The sequence below is a fragment of the Piliocolobus tephrosceles genome, chromosome 6 (genome assembly GCF_002776525.5).
Source record: "Piliocolobus tephrosceles isolate RC106 chromosome 6, ASM277652v3, whole genome shotgun sequence".
Taxonomy (NCBI): Eukaryota; Metazoa; Chordata; class Mammalia; order Primates; family Cercopithecidae; genus Piliocolobus; species Piliocolobus tephrosceles.
In genome coordinates this window covers 99,577,193-99,592,245 of record NC_045439.1, presented here as the reverse complement: position 1 = coordinate 99,592,245, position 15,053 = coordinate 99,577,193, and the positions used below count along the sequence as shown (strand labels likewise).

At 43.4% G+C, this 15,053-nt stretch overlaps 1 protein-coding gene across 4 annotated transcripts in view; it reads right to left on the bottom strand.

Moving 5' to 3' along the window:
* ABHD2 (abhydrolase domain containing 2) overlaps nt 1-15,053 on the bottom strand; it is a 118,701-nt gene that overhangs the window by 23,317 nt on the left and 80,331 nt on the right. For all 4 annotated transcript variants that reach the window (XM_023187204.2, XM_023187206.1, XM_023187205.1 and 1 more), the window contains one exon: nt 4,196-4,379. In XM_023187204.2, coding sequence (XP_023042972.1) covers nt 4,196-4,379 — 184 coding nt within the window. The remainder of the gene's footprint in view (nt 1-4,195; nt 4,380-15,053) is intronic.

The following is a 15,053-nucleotide window of genomic DNA, read 5'->3' as shown; positions in this document are numbered from 1 at the left end:
TTTCCCAGGTTGAAGTTTGTCCACAGAGTCTCATTTAAACGCTGCAGTTTTCCCCCCTCTGTTTGGATGTGATTCAAAGTTACTGATGGCACAAAATTACTGTATTTTATAGCTCTTCAACTATAAAATCAAATTTTAGGAAAGTCCCAGTCTCTGGGGGAACTTTACAAATGATAACATTTGCTTTTGTCATAAACTCATTTCTAGCCTGGAATTTGCCCATCAAAAGCAAGAGACAATAACCCTACCATTTGGCAGGAAAAATGGTACCTGCCTCTGCCCCATGGCGGGAAGGCCTTGCTCAAAGAATGCTAGGATGTTCAGGTGGCCAGGTCTTAGTGATGCTAACACATTCACTTAGCCAGGAGTATAATGTGCCTTTAAGGAGATTTGAAACACTCCTCTGATAATTCCTCTACTGTCCTATAAGGCAGCGGTCCTGGGGACTGGCTTTTTGGAAGACAATTTGTCCACAGACCAGGGAAGGCAGGGGGCAGGGGGATAGCTTCAAGATGATTCAAGCACATTACATTTATAATGTACTTTTTTCCCTGTTATTATTACATTATAATACAGAATGAAATAATTATACAATTCACCATAACATAGAACCAGTGAGATCCCTGAGCTTATTTTCCTGCAACTAGACAGTCCCATCTGGGGGTGATGGGAGACAGTGACAGATTATCAGACATTAGATTCTCATAAGGAGCATGCAAACTAGATCCCTCACATGCGCAGTTCACAATAAGGTTCATCCTCCTATAAGAATCTAACGCCACTGCTGATCTGACAGGAGGCGGAGCTCAGGCAGTAATGTGATCAATGGGGAGCAGCAGTAAATACAGATGAAACTAAATACAGATGAAGGTTCACCCACCACTGCCCTACTGCTTCGCCCACCGTGACCCGCCCACCGCTCACTTCCTGCCATGTGGCCTGGTTCCTAATAGCAGTTGGGACTCCTGCTGTAAGGAGCTTCTGCCCCTGGCCTGGGCCCTGTGCTACTGTCCTCCTCACCCTCACCTCCTTCAGAAATCCCTCCTCATGGACCCCCCACTTGACTGAGGACCTCCTTAGCACCCATACGTCTAATGTGTAATATGTTAGTAACACGTATTTGTTGCTTTGTGGCTTTGTAAATATCACTCTGTTATCTTAAGTACTGTGAGGTCCTCATATACAGACTATCTTTTACACCCAAACTGCAATGAAATAATTTTATTTTAGTTTTATCATTATTGCTCAATTCTGCAACATAGGATTGTTGAGGGTTTCCTTAGGAAAGAAGAATTTATTTTACCTGAAACCAGACCAAAAATGCTTCCCTCCCCATTTTCTTTACGCTCCATGAGGGCAGGGAATTAGTCAGCCTTGTTCAGGGCTGTGTCCCTATTACCTAGGAGGATGTCTCACCACACAGAGTTCCTAGGCAGGTTGGCAGCTATTTATGCTGAGGGAACATGTTAAAGTCTGCTGGATACCAGGTGATTTCAGGGCATTTGTGTCCCTCCTTCAGTGGTTCAGCACATGGTAAAAGGTGAGCTAGTTTAGCAGCAACTAGACTTTGCTAACTACAGCAAGCAGGTGGCTGGCTTCTCTCTAAGCCTTCAACTGGCTCTGGCTAGACGGGAGGTGAGCTACGGGAGGAGAAGCCAGAGGGAGGGGTTCACCGAGGAAGTGGGTCTCCAGACTCAGCTAGGAGAGATTTACCAGATGCATGAACTCTCGTGTGGCCCCTGCAGAGGCAGACGGGCCTCCCCGGCTCCACCTTGGTGTGACGGGAAGCACTTATGCAGCTGCCACCATCCCAGTGCTGAAAGGTGCATCGCCCTCAAGCCTTGGCAGGAAAAAAAAGGTTATACTGGTTTAAAGTAAGGAACTGTGCTCCATTTATTCCACAGATCTGGTTTAAATGTTGAGGGTACCTGAGCCTTGCACCAGCACACACAGGACAACGGTGTCTCTCTGACCTGATGCCAGTACCCATATGCAGGACCACATGATCTTAGCCTGGACAAGTTAGCTGTCTATGCTCCAGAGAATAAAGTTGCAACTTGCTCCTTATTGCATGAGGTTGGTGTGCCAACACTTAGTTATGTGTATGAAGCCCTCTGAGGTCTTAAGGAAGAGGCTGTGTAGGCTATGTCTGCAAAATTTACAGCACCTCACAGATTTTAGTTTCCTAGTTTCTTGAGCCTTCTTTGCCTTAGTTCAAACACCTTAGTTTGCTGCGTCAATCATGTGCTCTTGCTGACAGCAGATGGCGCTACTGCAGCAAAATGAGATGAAGCGATTGTCATTTTAAGATTTTGTGCGCTGAAGAAAAAGAAAACAAAACAAACGTCCTAGCTCTGCTCCTGGATCCTGGGGTTGGCCCCTTGCTCATGTCTTTCTTATCCCAGTGACTGGGCCCGATAGGACTTTGGTTAATTCTGGTTGAATGTGGCTATGAGCTGGGAGTTGGATATTTCTAGTCACACCAAGACAAAGACACATGTCCTATCAGCTGACTCCCCAGTGTCCAGAGGAGTGAAGAAAAAGATTCCTGGTAGGAGGATGGGGGACTAGCCTGGTCCTGGAACGGGAGAGCTGGAGAGACCACTGAGATCACTAACCCCAGGGACTGCTAAACGTGGCTAAACATCAAAAGTCACCTATGAAATGTATCCAAAATGCAGATTTCTGAGGTCCCATGCCTCCAACTTCATGAATCAAAATCTCCAAGGGTGGGGCCCAAGAAACAGAATTTCTTTCTAACATGATTCTCCAAGTGATTCCTTATGAAGTGAGGCAGTCACTAGTTCATTGGACCAGTCTTTGTGACCCACTGATCAAACCCACCTCCTTCATTTTACAGTGAATGATGATGATGACAATAATGAAAATGAACAGTGGCTTATGTCCTGTGTGCTGGGCACTGTTCTAAGCACTTCATATGCATCAACTCATCTGACTTTCAGTGGTGCTATGAGGTAGGTACTGCTTATTATCATCATCCCCATATTGCCGGCAAGGAAAAACAGGACCCAGACCTTAGCCCTGGGACTCAGGAAGGGTTTCATCAGAGATGTTTCTCATGTCTATTGTGGGTACATTTAGATCATCTTTTTCAGCCAGCTTTAAGCCTCATAGGGAGAGGCTGAATCCTGGGCCCATATGTACCTTTTGGGTGTGCTGGCTTTAAATTCCAGTAATATGTATTTTTAGAAATAATATAGATAGCCTCTATCCATCAGAAAGTAACAAGGTATGTTTAAACTGCAGCATGAGATATACAGGTGGGGCAAAAAGAAAAGATTCTTTGAATAACGATAAGGACTATTTGGCACTAGACTGGATCAATAGGGAGGTGTTTTTAAACTTTCCCGTGTGTTTCAAATTTTTTCAGAAGATTTTTAATAACTGGTTATACTCATTTGTAATACAAAAGACACCATGAAGAGTACAGAAAAAAATAAGAATGTATTTGAAGAGCCTAGAGAGATGTGTGTGTATAGTGTGTGTGTGTGTGTGTGTGAACATGTGAGTGTGGTGACTCAAGAGAGACCTGGGACACCAGTGATCTTGAGGGGAATCAGGGCAGATGACCACGCCCTCCTAGGACTCATCCTGTGGGGTATCTACCGGCAAGAGACTAAGGGGTGGGAGAAAGCTTGACCCAGTAGATTAACTCCTTTGTGATGATGCCTGGGATGCCTAAGAGAGATGAATACTTAAAGGTAAGGACACTGATAAAATGATTTCTACAGATCCCTTCCAGATGCCATCTGAGACTCAGCTCTTGCAGGAAGGAGGGATCTGGGATCCTAATGCCCAGCTTTCAGATCCCAGCTTGCCAGTCTCCTGTGCTCTTTCATTAACCCATGTTTCTATAAAAACTCCTGAAGCCTGAACAAAGTAAGTCACCTGACAGAGATTCCCTAGGGAGACAGCAACTATCAAAGGGTGTTTTGACTTCTCCAATTACAGATCTGATCCCAAAATGCAGCTGCATATCCCAGGCTTAAGGGGTCTGATGGGACAACTCCAATGTATGATACGTAAACAAAACAAGGTGAGTCCAAGACTCAGTAACTTCTACTCAGTTGGCCACACTGTTCCCCGGTCTTCACAGAACAGTGTGTTGTGCGTTGGGGCGTCTCCATAAATAAGGGCTAACTGAAGGTCCTGATGGAAGGCAGAGATGACTCACCTCAGTGCACTGTACCCCTGGCACACACTGACGCAGCACAGGACCTTCTCTTGGTTTGCCTGAGTCTCCCCCAAGTATTTGCACACGATGTTACCACCCAGGCTGAAACCCACGACGACCAGCTGGGTCAGGGGATATGTCTTCTTGATGTAGTTCACCATGGCTCCAAATTCCCACGTGCAGCCTGTGGGCAAAAGGGTGAGATTGCTCAGTCATTTCAGGTGCATTGTATATGGAGAAAATGCAAGCTGGAACGTTACTAAATGGGTGCCAGTACACTAAAAGAGAGAGAAATATGTATATATACGTGTGTGTGTGTGTGTGTGTGTGTGTGTGTGTGTGGATGTGTGTGGAGAGAGAGACAGACAGACACTGCTCTTTGGCTATCCAGAGAGATGTTCCCAGATGCCCCTTGGGATAAGAGGAAACAGGGCCTCAGCAGTGCCCAAGAGTGGAGGTACCATGTATCAAATGTACAATGCTTCTTAAAAGGTAGGTCACAAGAACCCTGTCTAGATGCTCATGAATATCAAAGCAGATTTCAGGGTGTGCATGAGCACATATGCTCACACACAGACCTAAATGAAAGCTAGGCCTGCCTGGGCAAAATGGCGAGACCCCATCTCTACACACTACAGGTGTGTCCCTGTAGTCCCTGCTACTTAGGAGGCTGAGGCAAGAGGATCCCTTGAGTCGGGGAGGCAGAGGCTACAGTGAACCAAGATCACATCACTGCATTCCAGCCTGGGTGACAGAGTGAGACCGTTTCAAAAAAATAAAATAAAATAAGGTAGGTAAATAAATAAATAAATAAATGCAAGAGCAAAATCCTTTAAGATTAGCTTCCTAGGCTACAAATTGGAATGCTATACCCATGTGTTTGATGATGATTCATGGTGTTAAGAAAAGTAGCAAGTGGATGTTATTTACAGGATCTTCTTGACAGACTTGGAAAGGAGAGGAAAGAGAAACTTCAGTCCAGAGGGACTGCCAGGATGCTCTGTAGGATTAGGGTAAAACGTTCTTGGTGACGTAGGGACAGGGTGTCAAGGGAGGCAGGCTCATTCAAAAATACACAGAGGAGACCTCTGAACAGAGAGGGTGTCTGGGCCTTGTTTGCCCAGGAGGTATGATCTCAGCTCCCAATAACTTGGGAAGTTGTTGAAGCCATGTTATGTCTCAGCAGCTTTGCTAAGAGGAGGAGGTGAATGGCCATATTACAAGTGAAGGGATTCATCACATCCTTCTAAGGCCCAACCCCAAACTCTTTAGGGAGCCAATTTAAAATCTAACAGGGAAAGTTAGGGATGTCTACACAAAGCATATACAAAATACACTGGCATGAGAAGAGTATGGATTTACAATGGAAACAGGAGTTGTTGACTTTGGCACCAGCTCAGAGGTTTTGGCATTCTTAATAGAGTTGAACAGAGCTCCTTCCCTAGTCATCAAGCCATGGGGGAAACCATCTTTTGAGCCTGGGGTAAACACCCCTTATATCTGTCTTCCTTTTGTAGTAGGATGTAGCCTAAGCCACGCCGGCACAACCCCATGCAGTTCTTAAGCTGCAGGTGTTAGAAATGAGCATTCCCGGGCCTAAACTCCAGAGAAGCTGATTCTGTTAGAAGGGGGCCAAGCCCAGGAATCTACACCAAATTTGTTTTTTGAGTAGGTAATTCATGCCCATGGTAGAAAATTCAAATGCTGTAAAAGAGGGAGTGAAAGGTACGTTTCCTATATTCTTTTTAAAAAATATCGATGGTAACATACACATTGTTTGGTGCCTCATTTTTTCCCTTTACAATATGTCTTGCAATATTATGCATCAATACACTTGAAACTGCCCTATTCTTTTTTATTTTTAATGGGGTATAACATACATACAGGAAAATGCACAATCCATGAAGTTTTACACATTTACACCCACATAAGCATAGCCCAGATGAAGATGCAGAATATTTCTGACACCCCTGGAGGCCTCCTCATGCCTCCTCCCAGACAATATCCCCTATACTTTTGACTAATAATCATGATCTGGAAGTGCTGGAGGCTTAGAAGGAGCTTAAGCAAAAAATGCTTAAAACTAAGGGGAAAACCGGGCCAAGAGCTACTTCCTCCCAAACAGCAGGACCCAGGAGCAGGACTCCCTCCCCAGTGAGATAGCAGAGGATCAAGTTGCCTATTTTTCTCCCTCTCATACTCAGCAGAGGCTGGGGCAGTTTGCAGGCCTTCAATAAAGAGTTGCTGAATTGAGTGGATTCTGATGACAAGGCCTCTGAATGGGCCCTGAGGACAGGGAAGGAACAAACAGTGGTCCGGAGGGAACCGTGAACTCTTAACTTTGGAATGTGCAATGCCAGACTGTTGTCCCCACCGAAGTCAGATTCATTGAAGTTTCTTTTTGTTTGTTTGTTTTTGAGACAAAGTCTCACTCTGTCACCCAGGCTGGAGTGCAGTGGCACAATCTCAGCTCACTACAACCTCTGCCTCCGGGGTTCAAGCAATCTGCCTGCCTTAGCCCCCCGAGTAGCTTGGGTTACAGGCGTGTGCCACCATGTCTGGCTAATTTTTGTATTTTTAGTAGAGACGGGGTTTTGTCTTGTTGGCCAGGCTGGTCTTGAACTCCTGATCTCAGGTGATCTGCTGCCTTGGTCTCCCAAAGTGCTGGGATTACAGGCTTGAGCCACCGCGTTCAGCCAAGTTTCTCTTTTTAAGAAGGTAGGAATGGAAGGAATATTATGCCTCCAGGGAATGCGGGATTTCAAAATGAAGCTGTGATGTAAAAAAGGGGATGTGCAAACTAACAGCCGAGATCACAATGAGCAATTAGCTGATATCAGCTTCTACACCATGCAACAAATAAAAAATTCAGAAATCCCATTGGAGACATTGTTCACCTCTCTTGGGCTGTAGCAGGTGCTGAAAACTGAGCCTTAAAGGAGCAGCTGGCCTCATGGCTAAGTGAAAAGGCTCTGTAACCAGACTGCTTGGGCCTACCACTGAGTAGCCCCAAATGTTCCCAACTTCTCTTTGATGACAAGTAACCCCTGTATACAGGGAAAATCTACAGCTTCCAGGCACCTTCCTGGAGGCTTAGAACCCGCAGGAACAGGATGAGGCCTGGGAATGGGAACTTTCAACAAACAGCCCAGACAATTTTTATAAGGAGGAAACTGCAAAATATTGTTACTGTGGGTAAGTTACCAAACTCTCCTAGGTCTGTTTCATCATCTGTAAAATGGAGGTAATAATATTAAAGACTTCGTAGAGTTGTCTAGAGATCTGAATAAAGTGATATACATAAACAGCTTAAATCAGGGTCCAGAGCATAATAAGCATTCAATGTTAACGGCTATAACTTACTCTGATTATTTTTTCTTTTAAAAAAATGTAAGTGAACCCATGTTTATAGTAGCATTATTCACAAGAACCAAAAAGTGGAGCCAACCCAAGTGTGCCTTGATGGATGAATGGATAAGCGCAATGTGGTACATGTGTACAATGCAATATTATTCAGCTTTAAAAGGGAAGGACATCCTGTCACATGCTACAGCATAGAAGAACCTTGAGGACATTATGCTAAGTGAAGTAAACCACTCACAAAAGGACAAATACTGTAGGATCCTACTTATGTGACATACCTGGACTAATAAAATTTATAGATGGAAAATAGAATGGTGGTTGCCAGAGGCTAGGGAGAGGGGATAGGGAGTTATTGTTTAATGGGTATAGTTTTAGTTTTGCAAGATGAAAAAATTCTGGAAATTGGCTGCAAAACAATATACTTAACACTACTGAACTGTAAACTTAAAAATGGTTAGGATGAAATATTGTTATGTACATTTTATCACAATTTTTAAAATATTTAAACAAGAATGTAGCTTAGCTGAAATTTAGGGTTTTTTCTAAAGTAGTGTTCTTCAACCTGATTGTACATTAGAATCACCTGGGGATTTTTTTTAAAAGCAGGAAAAATATTTATTATAGGGTATTAAACGGCCTACTGAATCGAGAGAGTTAAAGAAATAGCCTCAAAGCCAAACACCTGGGGAGCTTCTAAAACAACCATACTAACGCCTGGGTCTTCCCCAGCTTAATTAAATCAGAATGTCTGGGGGTGGGATCTGGCCATGGGTGTTCTTCTACAAGATCCTCAGGTGCAATCTCTGTGGCTGTGGAGCACTGCTCTAAGGAACAAGGCTCTCTCCATCTCAGACCAATATGAGAAAGCATTTTTTTGAAGCACTCTCTCATCTGTCTCTGGGCCATCCCTTTTCAGAACTCCCTTTCCTTTCTACTTGCAGTAAACAACCTTCACAGATGGGGGCGCTGCTTAGCTTTTCAGAAGCTTAGCCTGGTAGCAGTTTCCCAAACATTTCCTCAAAGCAAGGTTTCCACAGGTAGCACATCCCCGTTCAACACGATCAGGCGCTTCCTGTAGATCCACTAATACCTAACAAAAACAAAATTTAAATCCCTTTAAATATATATAATTGCTTTCTGGTAATCTTTCTTGTAAAGAGTGAATTGGAAAAGCTGCACGGAGGTTATATATTACTGCAAGAATGACGTTCTAGTTCAGTGGTTCTCAAAGTGTGGCCCCGAGCAAGTAGCATCAGCATTGCCTGGGAACTGGTTCAAACGCACATTCCAAGCCCACTGAATCAAAATCTCAAGCGGTTGATGCCTAAACAGAGGGCTTGCTAAAATGAGCTTGTAGAACCTCACCTCCAGAGATTCTGATTCCACTGGTCTGGGTGGGCTGAAAATATGCACTTCTAACAAGTTATCAGGTGATGCTGACGTTGGTCCAGAGACCACACTTTGAGAACCATTGTCCTAGTCGACAGAAAAGCTGAATGAAATCTTTAATTTTCTCCTTTTTTTTTTTCTTTGGAGACAGAGTTTTGCTCTTGTTGCCCAGGCTGGAGTGCAATGGCGCAATCTCAGCTCACTGCAACCTCTGCCTCCTGGGTTCAAGTGATTCTCCTGCCTCAGTCTCCCGAGGAGCTAGGATTACAAGCGCCCGCCACCATGCTGGGCTAATTTTTGTATTCTTAGTAGAGACGAGGTTTCACCAGGTTGGCCAGGAAGACGAGGTTTCACCAGGTTGGCCAGGCTGGTCTAAAACTCCTGACCTCATGATCCACCCACCTCGGCCTCCCACAGTGCTGGGATTACAGGCGAGAGCCACCGCGCCCAGCCTCTTTTGTCTTTTAAAAGTGCAGCTCGAAAAGATGCTTCATGTCACTCATTGTTAAATAAATGTAAGTTAAAATGACACTTAGAAATCATTTTCCACTGCCCACATCAGAAAAGATGAAGTCTGCCAATACCCAGGACTGGAAGGAGTATGGGTAACAGGACCTCTGGTCCATCCACTGATGAGGGAGTACACATTGCTATAGGCCTTGGAAGGCAATGTGGTAACATCTGTTAATGTTTTTTAAAGCACAAACCTTTGGTCTAGTAATTCTGCCTGTGGGGACTTTATACTGCATATGTATGTAAACAAGTACATGCAAGAATGTTCACTGCAGCATTTTGCTATTTGTAGCAGCAAAGGTTTGGAAACAACCTAAATTTCCATTAGTAGAGGAGTGGTTAAATGAAGTACTACACTGCTGTGAAAATGGATGAATCTGGCCAGGCACGGTGGCTCATGCTTGTAATCCCAGCACTTTGGAAGGCTGAGGCGGGTGGATCATTTGAGGTCAGGAGTTCAAGACCAGCCTGGCCAACATGGTGAAAACCTGTCTCTACTAAAAATACAAAAATTATCCAGGCAGTGGTGACACGCGCCTGTAGTCCCAGCTACTTGGGAGGCTGGGGCGGGAGAATCACTTGAGCCTGGGAAGCGGAGGTTGCAGTGAGCCAAGATCACGCCACTGCACTCCAGTGTGGGTGACAGAGTGAGAACCCATCTCCAAAAAAAAAGGAGTGAATCTGATCTGACATGGAATGGCTCTGAGCCATCTTAAGGGACAAAAACAAGGGTCAAAACAGTGGGGCTGGCACCCTCTCCTGTGTTTGCTTGGGCTTTAAGGGATTACACACACACATATCTGATTGAATATTCACTGGAAAATTGTAGCAGACATTGATTTCCTGGGAAGGAAAACTGGGGGTCTAGGGTAGGAAAGAGATCTAATTTCACTCATTGTATGTAGCCTTTGGCACAGTTTAACTGTTTTTCTCATGTGTATTCATTTCTTTTAAAATATGAATCTAGCCAGTTTTAAAATCTAGCAAAAAAATAAGGAGAAAAAAAGATGTTTAAATTTCCTAAGGCCAGTTTCAACTATGCTAAAGACACCCAACATATCACTCATGCTGGAGCAATGGTTTGTGCTGGGGACATTATTTGCCTGCATAAGAAACAGTACTGAGAAACATATTTTAAATTATTACTAAGTATTTATATTTACTTCTCCACCACTTCCTAAGTTTTCTGCCTAATTTTTTCATCTCTTGGCTAATTATATCTTTATGTTTTGTTCTAACATTGAATGAGCCTCTATTAGATTATAAGCTCCATGAAGCAAAGATATTCTTGCTCTTATTCACCACTGTATCTGTGAGGCCAGATGCTTGGTGGGCACTCAATCAGTGTTACCTAAATGAATGGATGAAAGAAACAGATGTACAATGTTCAGCCTCTCTGCTAGGAACTTAAACACAGACAAGGAAGCAGATTTAAAGATATAAAATGCCTTGTCCGCCCTCACATAATGAGTAGGACCATGTCTACTCATGACCGTGTCTACTCTAAGTCCAATGCTGGACTTTGGACCATGTCAACCCCAAAGCCCAAGCCCCTTGCCTTATATCACAAATCTACTTAGGTAGTAGTACTGCAGAGATTTTTGCTTCAATTATTAAACATCTTACTTCCCCCCCACCATTTGATTCCTTTTATTATTTTTATTCTTATTTTTTTGAGACAGGGTCTCGCTCTGTCTCCCTAGGCTGGAGTACAGTGGCATGATTATGGCTCACTGCAGCCTTGACCTCCCCAAGCTCAAGGCGTCCACCCACCTCAGCCTCTTGAGTAGCTGGTACTACAGGCACATGCCATGAAACCCAGCTAATTTCTGATTTTTTATAGAGATGGGGGAACTTGCCTGGGAAGTTCCACTATGTTGCCCAGGCTGGTCTCGAACTTCTGAGCTCAAGCAAACTACCCTCCTTGGCTTCCTTTCCCATAGTGCTGGGATTACAGGTGTGAGCCACTGCATCCAGCTTTGATTCCTTGTACACCCATCTATCATTACTCAGGTTTGAAACTAATTATTTGAGACCTAGAGCAGATGTTCAGATGTCATTGGGACCGTTACAAAACTCAGATTTGCTATACTACTGAGGAGCAATTACAGCTAATTATGTAGGCACTTTGGCAGCCTCAATTTAATTAAATCCAAACACATCTGATCTGGATAAAGGGCCAGCCCTGCCTCATATCAGACACACTGTTGGACGTTCTGTGAAGAGATGCCACCTCTCCCATGCAAGGGAAGGGCAAAGACATGGTACCCAGCTCCAGGATCAGCCTTCTGGAAGGTCCTCCTGGGATCTCCCCTGATGTCAGTTATCAAACACCTTTAGTGCCTGGGAGCCTCTCCCTGGCCTGTTATTACTAACAGCTACATTAATCTGTTTTAAAATGAGGTTCTATGCATTTAATTCATATGGGATTAGCACTACGTAACTATATAATCTTGCACCTTTTTAAAGACAAGATGAAATCTGAAACACTAGCTGGGTCTTAGACAGATGAGAGTTACAGGGCCATTTTGGAAAGGCAACCTGCTGGGAACAGGAAAGACCCCTTACCTTTTTCTCAAGTCCCTACACCTAAAGAAAGACAAGGCAAAGGCTGCCTGAAAGCTACTATTTCAACAGCCACTTCCCCAAATGACACCAGCATGACTAAATAGGCTAAAATACAGGGACCCGAGACTTGGTGTTCCTTGTGGAGGGAGAGTCTGAGTCATCTCTGTATGTTCCATGCCAGGCATGGGCCTGGCATCTGTGGGTGCGCCACAAAATGTCAGGTGGATAAGAAGGAAGTTTGAATCATTTGGAATGAAGGCATGCAGTACTGGCCAGCATGAGTATGCAGGGGACATGAAAGAGGTACTTGAATATCTTTCCCACTAAGTTTAGCCTAAGAGAAAAATATAGTTAGGCTAACAACATGGTTCGCTGACAGGTGGGCGGTTAGGGACCTAGCAGCCCCTGTCACTTCCATAGTAAAAGTATGTGAGTCATTTTTTAAAGTCAAAGGGAAACTATCGTAAAGCTGAGTCATCCAGGAATACAATAGCTGTAGAAATAAAGTTAGGGGCCCTCTGTGCTATCAAATTAGTTGACCTTATCCTTATCTCCAAAACAAGGATTTTAAAAAATGAGTGTTTTCAGCTTTGTTTCCCCAGGTATAGGATGCCTAAAACTAAAACTGTCCTCTTATGGCTAAAGGTTTAAGTATTTAGATATCATCCTGAAAGTGCAGAACTCATCACTTGGCCACTGTTCTGCTTTGGATATGACTCCCTGACATACTTCCTGAAGCTTCTGGCCCCTGGCTCTCAGCAGACGATCCTGACAGGTGTTTTACTACGATGTCTGAGCTTCTGCAAACTCGCTACCTTCACTTTCACATTCTTTCTCTCCCTTCACCCATCTCTTCCTCCTCCCTTCCCATTGTGCCCTTCTGCCATTGTAAAACTCAACTGTTTAACGTAGAGGCAACACAATTCATAACTATGAATACAGTCCAAAATTGAGTTTACAGCAATGAAAATGGTAGACATGAGAAGCTTATAGAAACACCTATGTTTATGATCTAATAGAAGACTGTAAGATATTAAGCAGTAAAAACAAAACAGAAGTTCCTTAAAAATCACTGCCTGAAACTCTTACAGTGAGATGTCTTGGATTGTGGGTGATCTCTACAGCATGCTAAAGGTGAGTAACCCTATATCCTAGTCTCTCCAAGAGGGTACTGGAATTTGTTGTTCGGATGCAGTTATTAATAAAGTTATTAAAATCATTATAAAATTATGAATAAAGTCCCTTTTTACTCTCAAAAGTGTCTCTATTGGAATGTGAAATTATATGGAGGAGGGCCTCCTTCCCTTCTAAGACTGAAGTCCTGTCCTCTAAGCAAGACCAAGTTTTCCGACCTTACCTTGAGGTTCCGAAAGATTGTTTGTATGTATGTTTGTTTGTTTTAAGTGATAGGGTCTCACTCTGTAGCTCAGGCTGTGCAGTGGCATGATCACAGCTCAGTGCAGCCTTGAACTCCTGGGCACAGCTTCTGGAGTAGCCGGGATTACAGACATGAGCCACCATGCCCAGCTAATTTATTTTTATTTTTTTGTAGAAATGAGGTCTCACTGTGATTAAAGGTGTGACCACTGTACCCAACCCAAGAGATAAATTTTGTTTGTTTTTGAGACAGGGTCTCACTCTGTCACCCAGGCTGGAGTGCAGTGGCATGATCGCAGTTCACTGCAGCCTTAATCCAAAAGAGAGTTTAAAAAACAAGAAAGTTCCTGTATTGAACCCAGTTGGACATTAAAGAGTTCCTCCTTCAAGCAAGAGAATACAATGCTGTAATTTCAGGTACTTCCTCACAGCTTGATGTCTAATGCCAGAGACTCAAGAGTTTAGAAATAAGGGCAGGGCCCACTTCTTCCCTGTTTAAACTCACAGGAAAAAGCAATTTAAATATTCAAGGCCATTTTCAATGCCAAATGCCCCAGCTTGGTGTTTTGGTGGGAGATGGGTGCTAAGTTCTTAGAAGGCTCATGATCCTAAGGGACTCAGTTACCTTTGGGGGGCCAAAGCCAGGTTATTTTTATTCCTTTCACTTGACATAGAAGACAATGTTTTTAATCCTATTTTTGTCTCTCTCTCTCTCTCTTTAAATCAAGATCAAACTAATAAGATCCTTTGTTACTTGGCTCTTGATTTTCTGGTGATAAAACTTTCAAGATATGAAGGTATGATATGGAGGCCAGAATAACCACAAGCTGGAAAATTCTGGTTTTCAGTTTATTCTTTGGCTAGTGGATTTGATCTACCTCTACTTTGCTCTGAACATGAATAACGGACTGTTGGGATAAGGCACTTGGCCAAAGAGAGACAGAAGAAGCAGAATGCTTCCTGGATTCACTGGTCCCCTACAGAATCACTGACAAAAACATTCACATTCCAAACATTGTCTAGTTTAGCAAATCAATTACGTCAATAAAGAGTAAGCCAACATGTCTACTGCTGCAGTGCTCCAATTATAATAAATTCACTTCAAGAAAATCTTCATGACTTCTTCTTCTTCCTTTATTTCCAAGTGTTATTGACCTCACCCACATGACAGGGTTGTTTACCTGGCCTGACTCAGTAGAGTACCCTATTTCTTTAAAAAAAATTTTTTTTTTCCATGGTATACACCATGGAATACTATGCAGCCATAAAAAACGATGAGTTTGCGTCCTTTGTAGGGACATGGATGCAGCTGGAAACCATCATTCTTAGCAAACTATCACAAGAAGAGAAAACCAAACACTGCATGTTCTCACTCATAGGTGGGAACTGAACAATGAACTCACTTGGACTCGGGAAGGGGAACATCACACAATGGGGCCTATCATCGGGGGGCGGGGGGGAGGGATTGCACTGGGGAGTTATACCTGATATAAATGATGAATTGATGGGTGCTGACGAGTTGATGGGTGCAGCACACCAACATGGCACATATATACATATGTAACAAACCTGCACGTTATGCACATGTACCCTAGAACTTAAAGTATAATAAAAAAACAAAAAAAAAACAAAAAAAAAACAAAAAAAA